Raw genomic sequence first — 23289 nt, forward strand, 5'->3', positions numbered from 1 at the left:
TATGAGGGAGAGATTGAAGTCTATTCCCTGAACCCCCCCCCCAAAAAAAAAAGCTGAGCTAATTCACCACGACTAGACTAGTTTTACGCAAATAGCTAAAGGAAATTCTTCAATCTGAAATAGAAAACATCAACATTAAAAAAATTTTTAAGGCATAAAAGCCACTGGCAAAATAAAATACATGAACAAACACAGAATAGTCTAGTACTGTAACTATGATGTGTAATCCACTCATACCTCTGGAACAAAGCCCAAAAGACAAATCTATCAAAAACAATAGCTACAGTAACCTGTTAAGAGAAAGATAATATAAAAATATGCAAATTGAGACAATTAAAGCTCAAAATGAGGGGTGGAGAGAAGGAATAAAGTTTGTTCATTTTTTTCTCAGGTATTTTTTCTTTGTGATCTAAGTTATTATCTCTTTAAAATAACTTGTTATATTTTTTCCTAAGCCTCATGGTAATCATAATGTAAAGCCTATAATAGATTCACTAAAAATAAAAAGAAATGAACTAAAACATACTAGAGAAAATCAGTTAACCATAAAGGAAGACAGCAAAAAAGAGTGGAATTGCAAAACAACCAGAAGTGACAAAATGGCAGCAATAAGTCCTTACTCAATAATAATGACCATAAATGGACTCAATTCTCCAATTAAAAGGCATTAAGTGGCTGAATAAAGAAACATAACAGAACTATGCAGTCCCTACAAGAAACCCACTTCACCTATAAAGACACACATACACTGAAAATAATAGAGTGGAAAATGATATATCAACTAGAAACCAGAAAAGAATATTCATAGCTATATGTAGATCAGATAAAATATACTATAATCAAGGCTTAAAAAGTGACAAAGAAGGTAATTACATAATGCTAAAGCAGTCAATTAGGCAAGAGGATATAATAATTATAAATATTAAGTATGCACCCAACACCTAAGCTCCAAAGTATATAAAACAAACATTAATAGACCTAAAAGGTTAAAGGAAAAGATGTACTGCAACACAAAAATAGTATAGGACTTTAACATCCCACTCTCAGTAATGGACAGATCTTCCAGATATGAAAAATCAACAAAGGTCTGGGCATGATGGCTCATACCTGTAATCCAGCACTCTGGGAGGCTGAGGCAGGAGATCAAAATCATCCTGGTTAATAAGGTGAAACCCCATCTCTACTAAAAATACAAAAAATTGGCCTGGCATGGCGGCACATGCCTGTAGTCCCAGTCACTCAGGAGGCGGAGGCAGGAAAATTGCTTGAACCCAGGAGGTGGAGGTTGCAGTGAGCAGAGATTGTATCACTACATGAATGGGTGAAATTCTGTCTCAAAAAAAAAAAATCAACAAAGAAACATCAGACTTAAACTACACACTAGACCTAGTAGGCCAGAACATTTTACTCAACGGCTGCAGAATACACATTCTTTTTGTCAGCACATGGATTCTCCAGAATACATCATATCCTAGGGTACAAAACAAGTTTCAACAAATTCTAAAAAGTAAAAATCATATTGAGTATCTTTTCTGATTACAATGAAATAAAACTAGAAATCATTAACAAGAGGAACCTTAGAAATGTCAAAAAGACATGAAAATTAAACAACATGCTCTTAACCAACCAATAAATCAATGAAGAAATTAAGAAGAAAATGTAAAATTTCTTGAAACAAATTAAAATGAAAATAAAACATATCAAAATCTATATGATATAACAAAATCCAGCATAAGAGGGAAGTTTATTTGAAGGCCTTCTACTTTTTTGATATATGCACTATTGCTTACAATAAGCACATATATCAAAAAAGTAGAAGGCCTTCAAATAAACAACCTAAGAATAGACCTCAAGGAAGTTAAAAAGCAAAAAGAAACCTAACTGAAAACTAGAAAAAGGAAAGAAATGACAAGGATGAGAGCAGAAGTAAATAACATGGAAACTGAAGAAACAATATAGAAGATCAACAAAAGTTGGTTTTATAAAAAGATAAGCAAAATTGATAAGCCTTTAGCTAGACTAAGAAAATGAAGCTAGCATTACCATGATACCAAAATTAGAAAAGAACACAAGGTAAAGAAAAAATTACAGGCCAATTTTACTGATAAACATAGATGCAATAATTCTCCACAAAATACTACACTAAAATGGAATTCAACAATACACTAAAAAAATCATTTACCATGAATTAGTAGGAGTCATTCCAGGGATAGAAGGATAGTTTAACCTATACAAGTCAAGAAATGTGATGCATCGCATCAATAACACCAAGAAGAAAAATTATATGATTAATTCAAGAAATTTCAAAAAGGCATTTAATAAAATTCAACATCCCTTTATGATAAAAACTCTCGTCAACAATGGTATAGAAGGAATATATCTCAAAATTGTAAAGGTCACGTATAACAAACCCATACCTAACACTATTCTGAATGGGAAAAACTGAAAGCCTTTCCTCTAAGATCTGGAACAAGACAAGAATACCCATTTTCACTATTTGTATTCAATATAGTAATAGAAGTCCTGGCCAGAGCAATTAGGCAAGAGAATGAGATAAAAGCCATTCAAAATGGAAGAAAGAAGTCAAATTAGCCTTGTTCTCAAATGACATGATCTTGTACTAAAAAAACCTAAAGGTTCCACCAAAAAACTGTTAGAACTGATGAACGAGTTTTGGAAAGTTGCATAATACAAAGTAGACATACAGAAACCAGTTGCATTTATATGTACCAACAGCAAACATTTGGAAAAAGAAATCAAGAAGGCAACCACATTCACAACAGCTACAAATAATATATAATATGTAGAAATCAAATTAATCAAAGAAATGAAAGATGAAAAGTGAAAGTTTCTATACAAGAAACATTATGAAACACTAATGAAAGAAATTGAAGCCACAGATAAAAAAACAGAAAGATATTCCATGCTCATGGATTGGAAGAGAGTATTGTTAAAATGAAAGAATTACCCAAAGCAATTTCTAAATTCAGTGCAATCTCTATCAAAATACCAACAACATTTTTTCCACAGAAATAGAAAAAGTTTCAAAATTTATATAGAATCACAGAAGACCCTGAAAAATAGCTATCCTGAGCAAAAAGAAAAAAAGCTAGAGGAATCAAACTACCTGTCTTTGAAATTTTCTCCAAAGCTATAGTAACCAAATCAGCACAGTACTGGCATAATAATAGACACAGAGACCAAGGGAGCAGAGATCCAAGATATAAACCCATATATTTACAGCCAATTAATCTTCAACAAATGTGCCAAGAACCACATACAATGGAGAAAGGACAGTCTCTTTAATAAATGATGCTGGGAAAACTGGAAAACTATACGCAAAAGAATCCAACTAGATTCCTCTCTCTCAATGTAAACGAAAATCAAATCAAAATGGATTGAAGAGTTAAATCTAAGATCTGAAACTATAAAACTACCAGGAGAAAACACTGGAAAAATGCTACAAGACATTGTTCTGGGCAAAGATTGTGTGTGTGTGTGTGTGCATGTGTGTGTGTGCACGTGTGTGCATGCCCACATGTGTCTGTGTAAGACTTCAAATACCCAGACAACAAAAGCAAAACGGGACAAACAGGATCATGCTAAGGTAAAATGCTTCTGCACAGCAACAGAAACAATTAACAAAGTGAAGAATCAACCTACAGAATGGGAGCAACTATTTGCAAACTACTCATCTGATAAGGGATTAATAACCAGAATACATAAGGAATTCAAACAACCCAGGGACAAAACAAAACAAAACAAAAACAAATCCAATCTGATTTTAAAATGGGCAAAAGATTTGAATAGGCATTTCTCAAAAGAAGACATACAAATGGTCAACCGTTGTATGAAAAAATGCTCAACATTACTAATCATGAGAGAAATGCAAATCATAATACAATGAGATACAATCTCACCCCAGTTAAATGGCTTTTACCAAAAAAATAGTTAATAATGGATGCTGCTGGCAAGGATGCAGAGAAAGGGAACCCATGTATGCTGCTGGTAGAAATATAAATTAGTGCAGCCATTCTGGAGAACAGTATGGAGATTTTTCAAGAAACTAGAACTAAAAATATAATCCAGCAATTCAACTACAAGGTATATACCCAAAGAATATATGTTGAAGAAAGATCTGCACTTCCATGTTTTTTGTAGTACTAATTTATAATAGCCAAAATATAGAATTGACCTAAGTGTCCATTAACAGACAGATTTAAGAATGGTGTATATACACAATAGAATATTATTTGGCTATAAAAAACAATGAAATCATGTCATTTGCAGCAATGCGGATTGAACTAGAGAAGGATATTAAGTGAAATAAGGCAAGCACAGAAAGACAAATATCACATATTCTCACTCATGTGGGAAATTTTTTTAGTGGATCTCATAAGACCCAGTGTTAGATAGATCAGTAGGGTGGATATAGTTTACTATAATGTATTGTGTATTTCAAAAGAGCTGGAAGAAAAAAATTCCAATAGTTTTAGCACAAAGAAAAGACAAGTATCGAAGATGATAGCCATCCCAATTACACTGATCTGATCTTTACAAATTATGTGAATATATTAAATTGGCACATATACCCCCCAATTATGTACACCTCTTATGCATCAATATGAAAAACATAAATGTTTTCTAAGTCTCCCAGATAATCTTAGATGGAAAACAAGATAAAAAATACCATCAAGTATTTTTCCAATCACAATGGCATAAGAAGAAATAAGTAATGGAGGAATTTTGGAAACTCACAAATATATGAAAATTAATAACATTGTCCTGAACAGGCAATGAGTCAAAGAAGGAATCAAATGAGAAAATTTTTAAATATCTTAAGATAAATGAAAACAGAAACACAACATACTAAAACTTACAGGATGCAACAAATCATTCTAAGAGGGAAGTTGTTAGAAATAAATGTCTACAGCAGTAAGAAAATCTCAAATAAAGAACTTAATGCTAACACTTCAGGAACTAGAAAAAGAAGAACAAACTAAGCCCACAATCAATAGTAGAAAAAATAATAAAGATCAGAGTAGTAATCAATGAAAGAGAGACTAGAAAGACAACAAAAAGACCAATGGAATTAAGAATCGGTTTTTGGAATAGGTAAACAAAATGAACAAACCTAGGATTGATGCAACAAGAAGAGCTAAGGATTCTAAATATATACACGCCAAATACAGGAGCACCCAGATACATAAGGCAAGTTCTTAATGACTTATAAAGAGACTTAGACTCCCACAAATAATAGTGGGAGACTAACACTCCACTGTCAATATTAGACAGATCAACCAGACAAAAAATTAACAAGGATATCCAGGACTTGAACTCAGACCTGGAACAAGCAAACCTGATAGAAATTTATAGAACTCTCCACCCCAAATCCACAGAATATACATTCTTCTCAGCACCACATCACCTACTCTAAAATTGACCACATAATTGGAAGTAAATCACTCCTCAGCAAATGCAAAAGAACAGAAATCATAACAAACAGTCTCTCAGACCACAGTGCAATCAAGTTAGAACTCAGAATTCAGGCTTTAGGAGCAGCTCAGGATTGCAGCACCCAGTGAAAGCGCAGAGGGTGAGTGGACACTGCATTTCCAGATGGATCTTTATTGCCCACAGATCAGGAGATTCCCAGGCAGAGGAGCCCCACGGGTCACCAGCGTGGCTGCTTTGCTGGTGCCCTGGCATGGCGGTTCTCCGTACAAAATACACTGGTCTGGTTCCCCTTTTAAGCAGGCAATTGGAGCTCCGAGAAGGCAGATTCACCCATTCATCTGATTAAACAGGGGTCTGAAACAGGGAGCCAGGCCAGGAGATTCCCAGGCAGTACTGTTGTTTCAGCCGGCACAGTGGATCGCCACATGGGAAATCACACAGATTCTGGAGCCCTTTCAGCAGGTGACTGGAACACTTGGGAGAGAGTCAACTCTTCAATTAAAAAAAAAAAAGGCTCTGAGGCATGGAGCCAGGTGATCAGGCTCGGTGGGTCCCACCCCCACAAAAACAAAAAAAAACAATAATTGGAAACACGCTCAGGGTTGAGAGTTTCAGGGCAAGCACAGCTGAACCCGGGATGGCCCAGCTCTATGGGGGAGGGGAGTCTGCCATTACCGAGGCAGTTCACCCTACAGAGGCAACCCGCCATTGCTGAGGCAACTCGCCTTAACAGAGAGATTCTGCCATTACAGAGGTGGGCCACCATTGCCAAGGCAGTTCTAACCACATCCATATAAATAGGACTGTAGGGAAGTTCACACGGCAGCTCAGCAAAGCCTCTGCAGGCAGACAGTGACTAGGCTGCCTCCTTGCTGGGCAGGGCAGCCCTGATAAAAAAAGGCCACAGCACAATGGATACTCATAAATAAAGCCCTAACACCCCAGGACAGAGCACCTGGGAAAAAAAAGGGGGGGTTATGAGTTCTGCTGCAACAGACCTAAACGTACCTGCCGAGCAGCTCTGAATAAACAACGGAGCTCACACCTCAGCATTTGAGCTCCTATAAAGAACAGACTGTCTCCCTCAAGCAGCTGCCTGACCCCCATATATCCAAAGAGTCACCTCAAAAAGGACTGTTCAGACTGACATTTGGGAGGCATCATTCTGGGACAAAGATAGCAGAAGAAGAAACTGGTAGCAACCCTCACTGTTCTGCAGCTGCTGCAGGTGAACCCCAGGCAAGCAGGGCCTAGAGTGGACCTCAGCAGTCCTACAGCAGAGGGGCCAGACTCTTAGAAAGAAAACTAAGAAACAGAAATAACTTCATCATCAACAGTCTGGATGTCCACTCAGAGAACCAATCTGAAAATCAGCAACTACACAGATGACAGGTGGATAAATTCACAAAGATGGGAAGAAACCAGTGCAAAAAGGAGGAAAACACCTGAAACCAGAACACCTCTCCTCCTACAATGGATCACAATTCCTTACCAGCAAGAGAACAAAGCTGGATGGAGAACAAGTTTGATGAAATGACAGAATCAGAATTCAGAAGGTGGGTAATGAGAAACTTCCATGAGCTAAAAGAACATGTTCTAACTCAATGCAAAGAAACTAAGAACTTTGAAAAAAGATTTGACAAAATGATAACAAGAATGGACAACTTAGAGAGGAATATAAGTGAATTGATGGAGCTGAAAAACATAACACGAGAACTTTGCGAAGCATGCACAAGTTTCAACAGCCGAATTGACCAAGCAGAAGAAAGGATATCAGAGGTTGAAGACCAACTCAATGAAATAAAATGAGAAGCCAAGATTAGAGAAAAAAGCACAAAAAGGAATGAACAAAGTCTCCAAGAAATGTGGGACTATGCGAAGAGACCTAATCCATGTTTGACAGGTGTACCAGAATGTGATGAAGAGAATGAATCCAAGCCAGAAAATACTCTTCAGGATATTATCCAGGAAAACTTTCCCAACCTAGCAAGGCAGGCCAATATTCAAGTCCAGGAAATACAGAGAACACCACAAAGATATTCCTCAAGAAGAGCAACCCCAAGGCACATAATTGTCAGATTCACCAGGGTTGAAATGAAGGAAAAAATGCTAAGGGCAGACAGAGAGAAAGGTCGGGTTACCCACATATGGAAGCCCATCAGACTCACAGCAGATCTCTCAGCAGAAACCCTAGGAGCCAGAAGAGAGTGGGGGCCAATATTCAACATCCTTAAAGAAAAGAACTTTCAATCCAGAATTTCATATCCAGCCAAACGGAGCTTCATCAGTGAGGGAAAAATAAAAACCTTTACGAACAAGTAAGTACTCAGAGATTTTGTCACCACCAGGCCTACTTTACAAGAGCTCCTGAAAGAGGCAATACACATAGAAAGGAACAACCAGTAACAGCCACTCCAAAAACATACCAAATGGTAAAGAGCATCAACCAAATGAAGAATCTGCATCAACTAACAGGCAAAACAGCCAGCTACCATCAAAATGGCAGTATCAAACTCACACATAACAATATTAACTCTAAATGTAAATGGACTAAATGTACCAATCAAAAGACACAGACTGGCAAATTGGATAAAAAGCCAAAACCCATTGGTGTGCTGTATCCAGGAAACCCATCTCACACACAAGGATACATAAAGGCTCAAAACAAGGGGATGGAGGAAGATTTACCAAGCAAACGGAGAGCAAAAAAAAGCAGGAGTTGCAATTCTCATCTCTGATAAAATAGACTTTAAAGCAACAAAGATCAAAAGAGATAAAGAAGGACATTACATAATGGTAAAAGGATAGATACAACAAGAAGAGCTAACAATTATAAATATATACATACCCAGTACAGGAGCACCCAGATACATAAGGCAAGTTCTTAATGACTTACAAAGAGACTTAGACTCCCACACAATAATATTGGGAGATTTTAACACTCTACTGTCAATATTAGACAGATCAACCAGATAAAAAATTAACAAGGATATCGAGGACTTGAACTCAGACCTGGAACAAGCAAACCTGATAGACATTTACAGAACTCTCCACCCCAAATCCACAGAATATACATTCTTCTCAGCACCACATCACACCTACTCTAAAACTGACCACATAATTGGAAGTAAATCACTCCTCAGCAAATGCAAAAGAACAGAAATCATAACAGTCTCTTAGACCACGGTGCAATCAAGTTAGAACTCAGACCTCAGAAACTAACTCAGAATCGCACAGCTTCATGGAAAGTGAACAACTGGCTCTTGAATGTTGACTGGATAAACAATTAAATAAAAGCAGATATAAACAAGTTCTTTGAAACCAATGAGAACAAAGACATACCAGAATCTCTGGGACACATTTAAAGCAGTCTCTAGAGGAAAATATATAGCAATAAGTGCCCACATGAGAAGAAAGGAGAGATCCAAAACTGAGACCCTATCATCAAAATTGAAAGAGCTAGAGGAGCAAGATTAAAAAAAAACTCAAAACCTAGCAGAAGACAGGAAATAACTAAGATCAGAGCAGAACTGAAGGACATAGAGACAAGAAAAACCCTTAAAAAAATCAATAAATCTAGGAGTTGGTTTTTAGAAAAGATCAACAAAATAGACAGACCACTAGCCAGATTAATAAAAAAGAAAAGAGAGAATAACCAAATAGATGTGATAAAAAATGATAAAGGGGAAATCACCACAGATCCCACAGAAATTCAAACCATCATCAGAGAATATTACAAACAACTCTATGCACATAAACTAGTAAACCTGGAAGAAATGGATAAATTCCTAGACACTTGCATCCTCCCAGGCCTAAACCAGGAAGAAGTCAAAACCATGAATAGACCAATAACAAGATATGAAGTTGAGGCAGCCTACCACACAAAAAAGAGCCCAGGTCCAGATGGGTTCACAGCTGAATTCTACCAGACACACAAAGAGGAACTGGTACCATTCCTTCTGAAACTATTCCAAATAATCCAAAAAAGAGGGAATCCTTCCCAAATCATTTTATGAGACCAACAACATCCTGATACCAAAACCTGGCAGAGACTCAACAAGAAAAGAAAACTTCAGGCCAATACCCATGATGAACATAGACGCAAAACTCTTCAATAAAATACTGGCAAGCCGATTGCAATAGCACATCAAAAAACTTATCCACCACGATCAAGTCGGATTCATCCTGGGGATGCAAGGCTGGTTCAACCTACGCAAGTCTATAAATGTAATTCACCACATAAACAGAACCAAAGACAAAAACCACATGATTATCTCAATTGATGCAGAGAAGGCCTTTGACAAAATTTAGCCCTTTATGCTAAAAAACCCTCAATAAATGAGGTATTGAAGGAACGTATCTCAAAATAATAAAAGCTATTTACAACAAACCAACAGCCAATATCATACTGAATGGGCAAAAACTGGAAGCATTCCCTTTGAAATCTGGCACTAGACAAAGAAAGATAATACTGGAAGTTCTAGCCAGAGCAATCAGGCAAGAAAAAGAAATAAAGGGTATTCAGATAGGAAAGGAGGAAGCCAAATTGTCTCTATTTGCAGACGACATGATAGTATATCTAGAAGACCCCATCGCCTCAGCCCAAAATCTCGTGAAAGTGATAAGCAACTTCAGCAAAGTCTCAGGATACAAAATCAATGTGTAAAAATCACAAGCATTCCTATTCACGAATAGCAGACTTAAAGAGAGCCAAATAAAGAACGAACTGCCATTCATAGTTCCTACAAAGAGAATAAAGTACCTAGGAATACAACAAACAAGGAACGTAAAGGACCTCTTCAAGGAGAACTACAAACCCACTGCTCAACGAAATGAGAGAGGACACAAACAGATGGAGAAACATTCCATGTTCATGGTTAGGAAGAATCAATGTCATGAAAATGGCCATACTGCCCAAAGTAATTTACAGATTCAATGCTATCCCCACCTGCTACCAATGACCTTCTTCACAGAACTGGGAAAAACCACCTGAAACTTCATATGGAACCAAAAGACAGCCCACATAGCCAAGTCAATTCTAGGTAAAAAGAACACAGTGGGAGGCATCACACTACTGAACTTCAAACTATACTACAAGGCTACAGTAACCAAAACAGCATGCTACTGGTACCAAAACAGAGATATAGACCAATGGAACAGAACAGAGGCATCGGAGGCAACACAGCATATCTACAACTATATGATCTTTGATAAACCTGACAAATACAAGCAATGGGGAAAGAATTCCCTGTTTAATAAATGGTGTTGGGAAAACTGGCTATGTGCAGAAAGCAGAAACTGGACCCCTTCCTGACACCTTACACTAAAATTAACTCCAGATGGATTAAAGACTTAAACATAAGACCTAACACCATAAAAACCATAGAAGAAAATCTAGGCAAAACCATTCAGAACATAGGAGTAGGCAAGAACTTCATGACCAAAATACCAAAAGCATTGGCAACAAAAACCAAAATAGACAAATGGGACCTAATCAAACTCCACAGCTTCTGCACGGCAAAAGAAACAGTCATTAGAGTGAATCGGCAACCAACAGAATGGAAAAAAAATCTTTGCAGTTTAGCCATCTGACAAAGGGCTGATATCCAGAATTTATGAAGAACTAAAACAGGTTTACAAGAAAAAAACAAACAAGCCCATTCAAAAGTGAGCAAAGGATATGAAAAGACACTTTATAAAAGAAGACATACATGAGGCAACAAACATGAAAAAATGCTCATCATCACTGGTCATTAGAGAAATGCAAATCAAAACAGGGTATGGAGTGAACCTCCAGTGGTCCTGCATCAGAGTATTCTGACTGTTAGAAGGAAAACTAAGAACCAGAAAGAAATAGCTTCAACATCAACAAAAAGGACGTCCACTCAGAGACCCAATCAGAAAGTCACCAACTACAAAGACCACAGGCAGATAAAACCACTAACATGGGAACAAACCAGTGCAAAAAGGAGAAAAACAACAAAAACCAGAATGCCTCTCCTCCTCCAAGGGATCACAACTCCTCACCAGCTTGGGATCAAAGATGGATGGAGATTTAATTGGATGAATTGACAGGAACATGCTTCAGAAGGTGGGTAATAACAAACTTCTCAGAGCTTAAAGAACATGTGCTAACACAATGCCAAGAAACTAAGAACCTAGAAAAAAAGGTTAAATGAGATGCTAAGTAGGATAAACAGCTTAGACAAGAATATAAACGACTTGATGGAGCTGAAAAACACAGCACAAGAACTTCGCAAAGCATACACAAATTTCAAGTAGCTGAATCAACCAGGCAGAAGAAAGAATATCAGAGATTGAAGATCAACTCAATGAAATAAACGGAGAAGGCAAGATTAGAGAGAAAAGAGTGAAAAGAAATGAACAAAGCCTCCGAGAAATATGGGATTATGTGAAAAGATCTAATCTACATCTGATAGGTGTACCTGAATGTGAGAGAGAGAATGGACCAAAGCTGAGTAACACTCTTCATGGTATTATACAGGAGAACTTCCCCAACCTAGCAAGCCAGGCCAACATTCAAGGAAATACACCACAAAGATATTCCTCAAGAAGAGCAACCCAAGGTACATAATCATCTGTTTCACCAGGGTTGAAATGAAGGAAAAAATGCTAAGGGCAGCAAGAGAGAATGGTTGGGTTACCCACAGAGGGAAGCTCATCATACTCACAGCAGATCTCTCAGCAGAAACTCTATAAGCCGGAAGGGAGTGGGGGCCAATATGCAACATGCTTAAAGAAAAGAATTTTCAACCTAGAATTACATATCCAGCCAAACTAAGCTGTGCAAGTGAATGAGAAAGAAAATCCTTTATGAACAAGCAATTGCTGAGTGATTTCGTCAACATCAGGCCAGTCTCACAAGAGCTCCTGAAAGAAGCACTAAACAAGGAAAGGAACAAGTACCAGCCACTCCAAAAATGTTCCAAATAGTAAAGCCCATTGACACAATGAAGAAAATGTGTCAACTAACAGGCAAAACAACCAGCTAGCCTCAAAATGGCAGGATCAAATTCACACATAAATATATTAACCCTAAATGTAAATAGACTAAATGCCCCAATCAAAAGACACAGACTGGCAAATTGGATAAATAGTCAAAACCCGTTGGTGTGTGCTGTATTCAGGAAATCATCTCAACATGCAAGGACACACATAGGCTAACAGTAAAGGGATGGAGGAAGATTTATCAAGCAAATGGAGAGCAAAAAAAAAAAAAAAGCAGAAGTTGCAATCCCAGTCTCTGTTAAAATGGACTTTAAACCAACAAAGATCAAAAGATACAAAGAAGGACATTATGTAATGGTAAAAGGATCAATGCAGGAAGAAGAGCTAATGATCCTAAATATATGAGCACCCAATTCAGGAGCACCCAGGTTCATAAAGCAAGTTCTTAATGACCTATAAAGAGACTTAGACTCCCACACAATAATAGTGGGAGACTTTAACACTCCACTGTCAATATTAGATCAACCAGACAGAAAATTAACAAGGATATCCAGGATGTGAACTCAGATCTGGAACAAGTGGACCTAATAGACATCTACAGAAATCTCCACCCCAAATCCACAGAATATATATTCCTCTCAGCACTGCATGGCACCTACTCTAAAATTGACCACATAATTGGAAGTAAATCACTCCTCAGCAAATGCAAAAGGACGAAATCATAACAAACAGTCTCTCAGACCACAGTGCAATCGAATTAGAACTCAGAATTAAGAAACTAACTCAGAACCACACAACTTCATGAAAACTGAATAACTGGCTCCTGAATGTCAACTGGATAAACAATGAAATGAAGGCAGAAATAAAGATGTTCTTCAAAACCAATGAGAATGAAGACACACATACCAGAATCTCTGGGACACATTTAAAGCAGGGTCTAGAGGGAAATTTATAGCAATAAATGCCCACCAGAGAAGTGAGGAAAGAGCTAAAATCAACATGCCATCATCAAAATTGAAAGAGCTAGAGGATCAAGATAAAAAAAACTCAAAAGCTAGCAGAAGACAAGAAATAACTAAGATCAAAGTAGAACTGAAGGAGATAGAGACACAATCCTTCAAAAAATCAATAAATCCAAGAGCTGGTTTTTTGAAAAGATCAATCAAATAGACCACTAGATGGAATAATAAAACAGAAAAGGGAGAAGAATCAAAGAGATGCAATAAAAAACGATAAAGGGGAAATCACCACAGATTCCACAGAAATACAAATTATAATCAGATACTACTACAAAGAGCTCTATGCACATAAACCAGTAAACCTGGAAGAAACTGATAAATTCCTGGACACTTGCACCCTCCCAAGCCTAAACCAGGAAGAATTTGAAACTTGAACAGACCAGTAACAAGAACTGAAGTTGAGGCAGCAATTAATAGCCTACCAACCAAAGAAAGTCCAGGACCAGATGGGTTCACAGCTGACATACAAGGAGAAACTGGTACCATTCCTTGTGAAACTATTCCAAACAACACATAAAAAAAGGAAACCTTCCCAAATCATTTTATGAGACCAACATCACACTGATACAAAAACCCAGCAGAGACTCAACAAAAAAAGAAAACTTTAGGCCAATATCCATGATGAACATAGGTGCAAAAATCTTCAAAAAAATACTGGAAAACTGATTGCAATAGCATATCAAAAAGCTTATCAATCATGATCAAGTAGGCTTCATTCCGGGGATGCAAGACTGGTTCAACATATGCAAGTCTATAAACATAATCCACCACATAAACAAAACCAAAGACAAAAACTACATGATTATCTCAATAGATGCAGAGAAGGCCTTTGACAAAATTCAATAGCGCTTTATGCTAAAAACTCTCTATAAACTAGGTATTGAAGGAACATATCTCAAAATAATAAAAGCTCTTTGTGCAAAAACGAAGCATTCCCTTTGAAATCTGGCACTAGACAAGGATGTCCTCTGTCAACACTCCTATTCTATATAGTATTGGAAGTTCTAGCCAGAGCAATTAGGCAAGGAAAAAAAAGGTATTCAATTAGGAAAAGAGGAAGTCAAATTTTCTCTAATTGCAAATGACATGATTGAATATTTAGAAGACCCTATCATCTCAGCCCAAAATCTACTTAAACTGATAAGCAACTTCAGCAAAGTCTCAGGATACAAAATCAATGTGCAGAAATCACAAATATTTCTATATACCTATAACAGACCAACAGAGAGCCAAATCATGAACAAACTCCCATTCACAATTGCTACAAAAAGAATAAAATACCTAGGAATACAACTAACAAAGGATGTAAAGGACCTCTTCAAGAAGAACTACAAACCACCACTCAAGGAAATAAGAGAGGACACAAAGAAATGGAGAAATATTCCATGCTTATAGTTAGGAAGAATCAATATTCTGAAAATGGCCATACTGCCCAAGGTAATCTATAGATTTAATGCTAGCCCCATCAAGCTACCAATGATCTTCTTCACAGAACTGGAAAAAAACCACCTTAAACTTTATATGGAACCAAACGAGAGCCTGAACAGCCAAGACAATCCTAAGCAAAAAGAATAAAGCCGGAGGTGTCATGCTACCTGATTTCAAACTATACAACAAAGCTACAGTAATCAAAACAGCAAAGTACTGGTACCAAAATAGAAACACTGAGCAATGCAACAGAACAGAGCCTTTCGAGGCAATGCCACACATCTACAACCATCTGATCTTTGACAAACCTGACAAAAACAAGCAGTGGGGAAAGGATTTCCTGTTTAATAAATGCTGTTGGGAAAACTGGGTAGTAGTGGGCAGAAAGCGGAAACTGGACCCATTCCTAACAGCTTACACTAAAATTAACTCCAGATGGATTAAAGACTTAAACATAAGACCTAACACCATAAAAACCCTAGAAGAAACCCTAGGCAAAACCATTCAGGACATAGGCATAGGCAAGGACTTCATGACTAAAACACCAAACGCAATGGAAAAAAAAGCCAAAACAGACAACTGGGACCTAATCAAACTCCAGAGCTTCTGTACAGCAAAAGAAACCATCATTAGAGTGAACCGGCAACCAACAGAATGGAAAAAAATTTTTTGCAATCTATCCATCTGAAAAAGGGCTAATATCCAGAATCTACAAAGAACTAAAACAGATGTACAAGAAAAAACAAATTCATGCAAAAGTGGGAGAAGGACATGAGCAGACACTTTTCAAAAGAAGACATATATGAGGCCAATAAACATAGGAAAAAATGCTCATCACTGATTATTAGAGAAATGCAAATCAAAACCACATTGAGATACCACCTCACACAAGAACAGAAAATGAAACACCGTATATTCTCACTCATAGGCGGGTGATGAAAAATGAGAACACATGGACACAGAAAGGGGAGTACTAAACACTGGGGTCTATTGGGGGGAAAAGGGGAGGGCCAGTGGGAGGGGGAGGTGGGGAGGGATAGCCTGGGGAGAAATGCCAAATGTGGGTGAAGGGGAGAAGGAAAGAAAAGCACACTGCCATGTGTGTTCCTACGCAACTGTCTTGCATGCTCTGCTCATGTACCCCAAAACCTAAAATCCAATAAAAAATTAAAAAAAAAAAAAGAATAGTAATCATTAAAAAAATCTGAAAACAACAGATGCTGGAGTGGATGTAGAGAAATAGGAACACTTTTACACTGCTGGTGGGAGTGTAAATTAGTTCAACCATTGTGGAAGACAGTGTGGCACTTCCTCAAGGACCTAGAAATAGAAATTTCATTTGACCCAGCAATCCCATTACTGGGTATACACCCAAACTATTATAAATCATTCTATTATAAGGACACATACATATGTATGTTCACAGTGGTACTGTTTACAATAGCAAAGACCTGGAACCAACCCAAATGCACACTGACGATAGACTGGACAAGGAAAATGTGGCACATATACACCAAGGAATACTATGCAGCCATAAGAAACAATTAGTTTGTGTCCTTTGTAGGGACATGGATGATTCTGGAAACTGTCATTCTCAGCAAACTGACACAAGAACAGAAAATCAAACACCACATGTTCTCACTCATAGGTGGGTGTTAAACAATGAGAACACATGGACACAGGGAGGGGAGCATCACACACTGGGGTCTACTGCAGGGGCAAGGAAGGGACAGTGGAGGGTTAGTATGGGGAAGTTGGGGAGGGATAACATGGGGAGAAATGCCAGATGTAGGTGACAGGGCGGCTGGAGGCAGCAAACCACATTGCCATGGGTGTACCTATGCAACAATCCTGCATGATCTGCACATGTACCCCAGAACCTAAAGTCCAATTAAAACAACAAACAAACAAAACGCATTATGTTTCAAAATTCCTAAAGGAGTAGATTTAAATGTTTCACCACAAAAAAAATGTTAAGTATATGAGATGATGGTTAGCCTGATTTCATCATTCCTTACTGTAAACATATCAAAACATCAAATTGTATCCTATAAATATATACAATTATTTGTCAAATAAAAATAAAATTTTTTTAAAATCTGCAAAAAAAATCCGTCTTACTTGATTGTGCTCTAGAGTTTCAAAAAGTTGTTCGTCAGACTTTAGTAATGGAACGCCTGTTCGATAGTGAACTTCATAAGAAAACTCCATGGTTTCCCAGGTCTGACTGATTTCAGTAATAACCTAGTAATCAACAGTACAAATTAATTTTTGTTCACAGAAGTTTCATTGAGAATTAATATCTCAGCTCTTATCTGGAATTAATTTTAATTTTCAAAAATGCAAACTGGTATCAAATATTATTGGCTTCAGTTTTTTTCCTCCAAGTAATTCATGGTGATGGGGTTTGAAGAATGAATTTTATCACATCAAAGGAATGAGAATCACACTAATATCAAACATCTATTGAATATAAGTTTACCATCCCTAACCAAAATAGAATTTGAGAGGAGGAAGGGACTTAAATGATTACCTAAATATTTGGGAGATATTATTTACAAATTAGCCAGCAGGAAATAGGTAATGCCTTAAATGCAAATCTCAGTCTTTTGTGCGAGTCTGGGTAAGTTTATTACCTCTTTATACTTCAGTTTCTCCATCTATAAAATAGAGGTACTATTACTTACCTCAGAGGATTAAATGGGTTAATATAAATAAAGCACTTAGAGTTGTGCTTGCTACAAAATAAAGAATATGTAAGTATTTTCTGCTATCACCATCATCACCATCATCACCATCATCATCATCATCATCATCATCACCATCATCACCATCATCATCATCATCACCATCATCACCATCATCATCACCATCATCACTATCATCACCATCATCATCACCATCACCATCATCATCATCACCATCATCATCACCATCACCATCACCATGATCATCACCATCATCATCACCATCACCATCATCATCATCATCACCATCATCACCATCATCATCACCATCATCACCATCACCATCATCACCATCATCACCATCATCACCATCACCATCACCATCATCACCACCATCACCACCATCACCACCATCACCACCATCACCATCACCATCACCATCACCATCACCATCATCAATAGGACCAATCCTCCTGTTTTACGATGGCTTAGAATGATTCTAGTTCCTGCTCATCCCACACCTAATGAACAGCAAGGAACAAACTGGGACTCATCTCTCCAGCCTCCCAGGACATCAAAAGTACTTTTCTCTAGGTTGGCTTTTATGCAAATACCCAAAATTAGCCAAATAGAAATGACCCAGCCCTGAGGACACTACCTTCTCAGTCCCCAGCTCTTTCACCGCTTTGTCCACAATCCTTCGGACATCATCTTCCACACTGTGTAGCTGCAGTGCTAACAAATCCGCCAAAGTCGTGGCTTCATTTATTAAAAACTTGACCTGATTGGGGGGAAAAAAAGGTGGACTTTCTTTTCCACATATATTCATGGTTCCTTTTGCCTATTGGCTGGTGAAATGAATCTTAAATATACTCAAGTCAGGTGCTGAGTACATCTCTAGTCTTGAAAGGTATGGACAATCTAAGACATTCCTTTTTAACTCAAAATTCCTGAGGAGTCACCTGCCGGAAGTGAGGGCCACAGTTTAGTCACATTTGTCCTACACTACTTGTTTCACATCTTTCCCTTGTCAGCACGTCTTTATCTCCTTTGCCCACAAAACCCATTTTTTAAAATTTATTTATTTATTTTTTTACTTTCCAACTCATATGTCAGCTCAGCTAAAAACCCATTTTTAAAGATAATCTAATTGTTCATTTATTTTAATTTTGTTGAAATCCCAGGAATCAAGTAGCAGCTTATTTGTCTTTTCTTCCTAAAGAACCCTACTCACTGAACTTAACTCCCAGCTGCTTCCATGATTTAACCTAGTTTTATCACTAATTTAATCTCAGTTCCTTGGCAAAAAGTACTCTTATTCATCATGTCATTATTCATATTTACCATGTGAAAAAAAATTCTCATTTATTTCCACACTGTCTTGTGACAATCACTCCCCTTCTCTCCTCAACATTTGATTAAGACATCCTCAGCTCTTAGACACACCCAGACTCACTCATGTCTCCTGTAAGTGAAGAGTAGAGCCAGCCACATGATTGCAGGAAAGCCATTTTCTTGCCTGCGTTTACTAGCAATATCCAGAATCTGCTTCTTGCAAGTGGCTACCTTCTGCCCCTCCATACCCTCTAACATTCCTTAGCACCATCCACAGCTCTGCAAAAAAGGACCAAATGCCCTAGTTTGCTAAGGACTGCGGGGTTTCTAGGAAGTGAATTTCAGGGATGTGAGACTTTCAGTGCTAAAAGCTGAACTGAAAAGTCTTCAGCAAATGAGATGAGTTTGCTAGTCTATCTCTGCATCAATTTTGGCCTCACTCCAAAGCTGATGGGAGCCTGGGAGCCGGGAGCCAGGTCTGTACTTGACAAAGCATGAGCAGAGATGTGTAACAGGTGCCCCCTGATTAGCTGTGCAACTCATGTACCAAATACCAGCCCAGATGACAAGTGGAGAAGGAAGCTAGCCTCTGCACCGCTGTCCTGGGGACAGCCTGGAGGAGGGTGCCTTTTTCTAAATTGTCTGCCAGAGCAGATGACTTTTTCTAGCTGGTAAAAAGGCAAAACACAGGCAACTAGAGGCTATGTGAGGCCAAATTTTACTGGCAGAAATATGAGAAAGGGATGGGGAGCAGGGCACATAGTCTACTACACACTCAAAGATTCAATAAAAACTTTCTGAATGTGCAAATTAATCAATTACGAAGTCTAATTAGCCAATGTCTAAAAGACCACGAAAAATACAATAGTACCAATAGCTTCAGAGACCCATTTACTAAGCACTTACTACACATTAGGTCCTTTATATGTAAAATCATGCATCGCTTAACAATGGGGATATGTTCTAAGGAACATATTGTTAGGTGATTTTTGTCACTGTGTGAACACTATGCAGTGAACTTGCACAAACCTAGACAGCATAGCCTGCTATGCACCTAGGATACATGGAGTGTAGTAGGCTATCCAGGCCTATGATCCTAGGTTACATACCTATACAGCACATTACCGTACTGAACATTGCAGGCAATTGTAACACAGTGGTAAGTATTTGTGTATCTAAATGTACTTAAACATATAAAAGCTACAGTAAAAATACAGTATCTTTTTATGGGACTACTCTTGTATATGTGGTCCAGTACTAACTGAAAGGTCATGTAGTGCATGAGTATGTGTGTATATATATATGTGTGTTTTAAATATATGTGTATATATGCGTGCATATCTATATATTTTTATATATTATCTATACATATGTGTGTCTGTGTGTGTGTGTGTGTATAAAATTTCCAATTTGTTCACCCAGTCTGCATGGGAAGTATTATATTTATTTTATAAAAGAATCAACTGGGATAAAAGGAACAGGTAACTTGCCCCAGATCCCAGAGTTGCTAAGTGTTAGGGTTAGAACCACAAAGCCCAGCCTGTCCCCACATCTCCACAATGCCCTTGCCCCTGCTTTCCTCCTTTGCAACTCCCCTTCACATCCTGAGAGCCTTTCTTCAGTGTCCCCCTCAAACTCTTGATTTGCTTAACGAAAATACACACACTAGACTTCCTTTTATGTATTTTAAACTCATAAAGGTTGCCTTCCCCCAAAATTAAAGTGTATGGTTGTTACATTTGCTTTTCAGTAGATACAGAAAAGGAAGAAACTAGAAGCTCAAGTGACATGGATACATGGGAAGCCACTATATCCTGCAATAAAATCAAAATCATCAAAAGACCATGAAAAATGCACCATTATTAAATGAATTATGGATGAAAAAGAAATCACAATTTCAGATTCCTTTTCCCCATAAATTCACTTTTATACCTTCTGACCCTTCCCATAATAAGATTCTTTGCAGCCATCTGGTGTTCATTAAAATGTTTTCATATTATCTCACTCCTTGCAAGATTCCTCTAATGTATAAGAGCAGATAGCATCCCTTCTCATTTTATTACTAAAAAGCAAAACTCAAATGCAAGAGATTAAGTGACTTGCTTACGGTCACATAGCCAGCAAGAGAAAAAAGTGGGGAGCAAGAACTAGGACCTTGACCATTCAGTCCACTGGTCCCCTCTCAAAAGATCAAATTGATCTCTTGCATTTGACTAGAGACCTTTTCATCAATCACAGTTCATCCCAAATTATGCAAACCAAGAAATAATACTTTACAGTCACAAAAATATTCAATTAGTGAGACTGAGGATACTGACCCCAGTAGCCTTCATCAGCTGGTGCCAATGCCTGTCCCTGAGGGCAGGGCTCTGTAACTCTGTGACGGCCCTCAGGGAAGCTGTCATGTCCTTAACTGTGCCTTCCAGGCCTATGTAAGCATCCCAGACGCGGACTTCCTTGTCAAGTGACCAAATTTCCTAAAGAAAAGTGGAGGGAAAAAACCTAGCTCCCATGATATAACAACACAGTACGTATTAATAATTTGCCTCCTTTGAAGAATAAATATACATTTCCCAACTCCTGGCTTAGAGAAGAGTGAACGCTTTTGAATTCCTAGGCCAAGGACAAAAACCAGAGAAAAGGAAAGGAAATGTACACTCATTTGTACATTACAAGCCAACTTCATGCAAGCCACTTGGGTACATTGGTTTCTCATTCACAATATCTCACTAAATGTCCTGAGGAAACATAGGTAAGTAACAGAGTTCACCGGACATGTCCAATAAATAATGTTTCCTCTATAAATGTAAATAAACGTAAATAGACTGTTACCGGATTACTAAGACCTCATTTGGAATATCTGACTCATTTAAATGGTAGCCTTGGAGTGTTGATTAACATTGAGTGTCTGTTCCTTGAAACTTAAATATTTCATCATCTTAAAATGCTGAATAGGGCTCTTGACTTGGCTGGTCCTCCTAGCCCTTAAAACAACATCAGCAATTGTGAATGAGAAAACCCATAAGAAAACAACTAGAACTTAGCACGAAATAAAGGACAATGTCAACTGCTTTAAAAAATATGTATCTTCAGCTGAGAGTGGGGGTTAAGTTGTCACTCTGAAGTGAAGTAAGTGAATGTAGAGGAGAGAAGCAGAAAGAGAATATAGAACATAAAATGAGGTACAGTGACTCCATGACATCCAAAAGAATGAAAGAACATTTTAGTTGGGTCTTTGGGATTGGCATAATATAGGAGACAATACAGGTGAGAGTGGGAAGGACCTGAGGCAAGGAAGCAAATGGCCCTGTCACTTTTTTTTTTTTTGAGACGAAATCTCACTCTTGTCCCCCAGGCTGGAGTGCAATGGCACGATCTCGGCTTATTGCCTCTCCCCCTGAGGCAGGAGAATTGCTTGACCTCCACCTCCCAGGTTTAAGCAATTCTCCTGCCTCAGCCTCCAGAGTAGCTGGGATTACAGGCACCTGCCATCACACCCAGCTAGTTTTTATCTTTTTAGTGGAGACAGGGTTTCACCATGTTGGCCAGGCTGGTCTGGAACTCCTGACCTCAGGTGATCTGCCTGCTTCAGCCTCCCAATGTGCTGGAATTACAGGTGTGAGCCACCGTGGTTGGCTGGCCCAGTCACTTTCAACTGCCTTTCACTGATATGTATTTTGGCTTTATCCAAAGACGCTCTGTCTTCAGAGGGCATATGGCTATGCAAAATAGACATCGAAATTCCAATAGGTAACAAATTCCAGTAAGCTCAGTTCTGTGTATGTTGAGCCCTCTTGGGATTCCAGAGTCATTAATAAGAACAAGGATCATAGTATTCTGTACAGATACAGAGGTGGTATCCTCATGTTAGTTGCCCCAAATTCCAGAACCAAAAGTTACCTTTTCAGATACAGAATCTTCATGGTTGCTAAGGAAAGAAATCAAAAGCTTTTGGAAGTTTGACCCCTCAGCCCTGATAATGTTCCTCTCTGCTCTGGGAAGCTGTAGGAAGCTCATGATTAAAGCTGCTTCTCATAAATTCATTAACTCTAATATGCTTCTATCAGCTCACTCACAGGCTTGATTAGAAGTGCAACTGGCTAAGGGTGAAGAAAACACTGTCTGATATGACTCTGCTAGAAGTAAATGAGTACACGCAGCCCAGTACACCAGATACTAGGTTAGCAAAGGGGGAAGGAGGTGGTACCGAGGAGGATAAATTGTTAAAATAGACAGTTACGGAACTCGCCTTGGCAAACCTTCTGAGTTCTACATCCATCTGTTCCACATTAATCTGTCTCCACTGGGTTTTAGTCCAATTATCAATGCTTCTCTGAAAACGCACAAGCAGATAAAAGTGTCAACAACATTTGGTGAAAGCAAGTCTCTGCAGC

At 38.2% G+C, this 23289-nt stretch overlaps 1 protein-coding gene across 1 annotated transcript in view; it reads right to left on the minus strand.

Moving 5' to 3' along the window:
* DNAH11 (dynein axonemal heavy chain 11) overlaps positions 1–23289 on the minus strand; it is a 426042-nt gene that overhangs the window by 281444 nt on the left and 121309 nt on the right. The window contains exons 22-25 of the mRNA XM_035253682.3: positions 23130–23228; positions 21214–21372; positions 18219–18341; positions 16995–17117 (exon numbers count right to left, since the gene is read on the minus strand). Coding sequence (XP_035109573.3) covers positions 16995–17117; positions 18219–18341; positions 21214–21372; positions 23130–23228 — 504 coding nt within the window. The remainder of the gene's footprint in view (positions 1–16994; positions 17118–18218; positions 18342–21213; positions 21373–23129; positions 23229–23289) is intronic.

This window comes from Callithrix jacchus, chromosome 11 (genome assembly GCF_049354715.1).
Source record: "Callithrix jacchus isolate 240 chromosome 11, calJac240_pri, whole genome shotgun sequence".
Taxonomy (NCBI): Eukaryota; Metazoa; Chordata; class Mammalia; order Primates; family Cebidae; genus Callithrix; species Callithrix jacchus.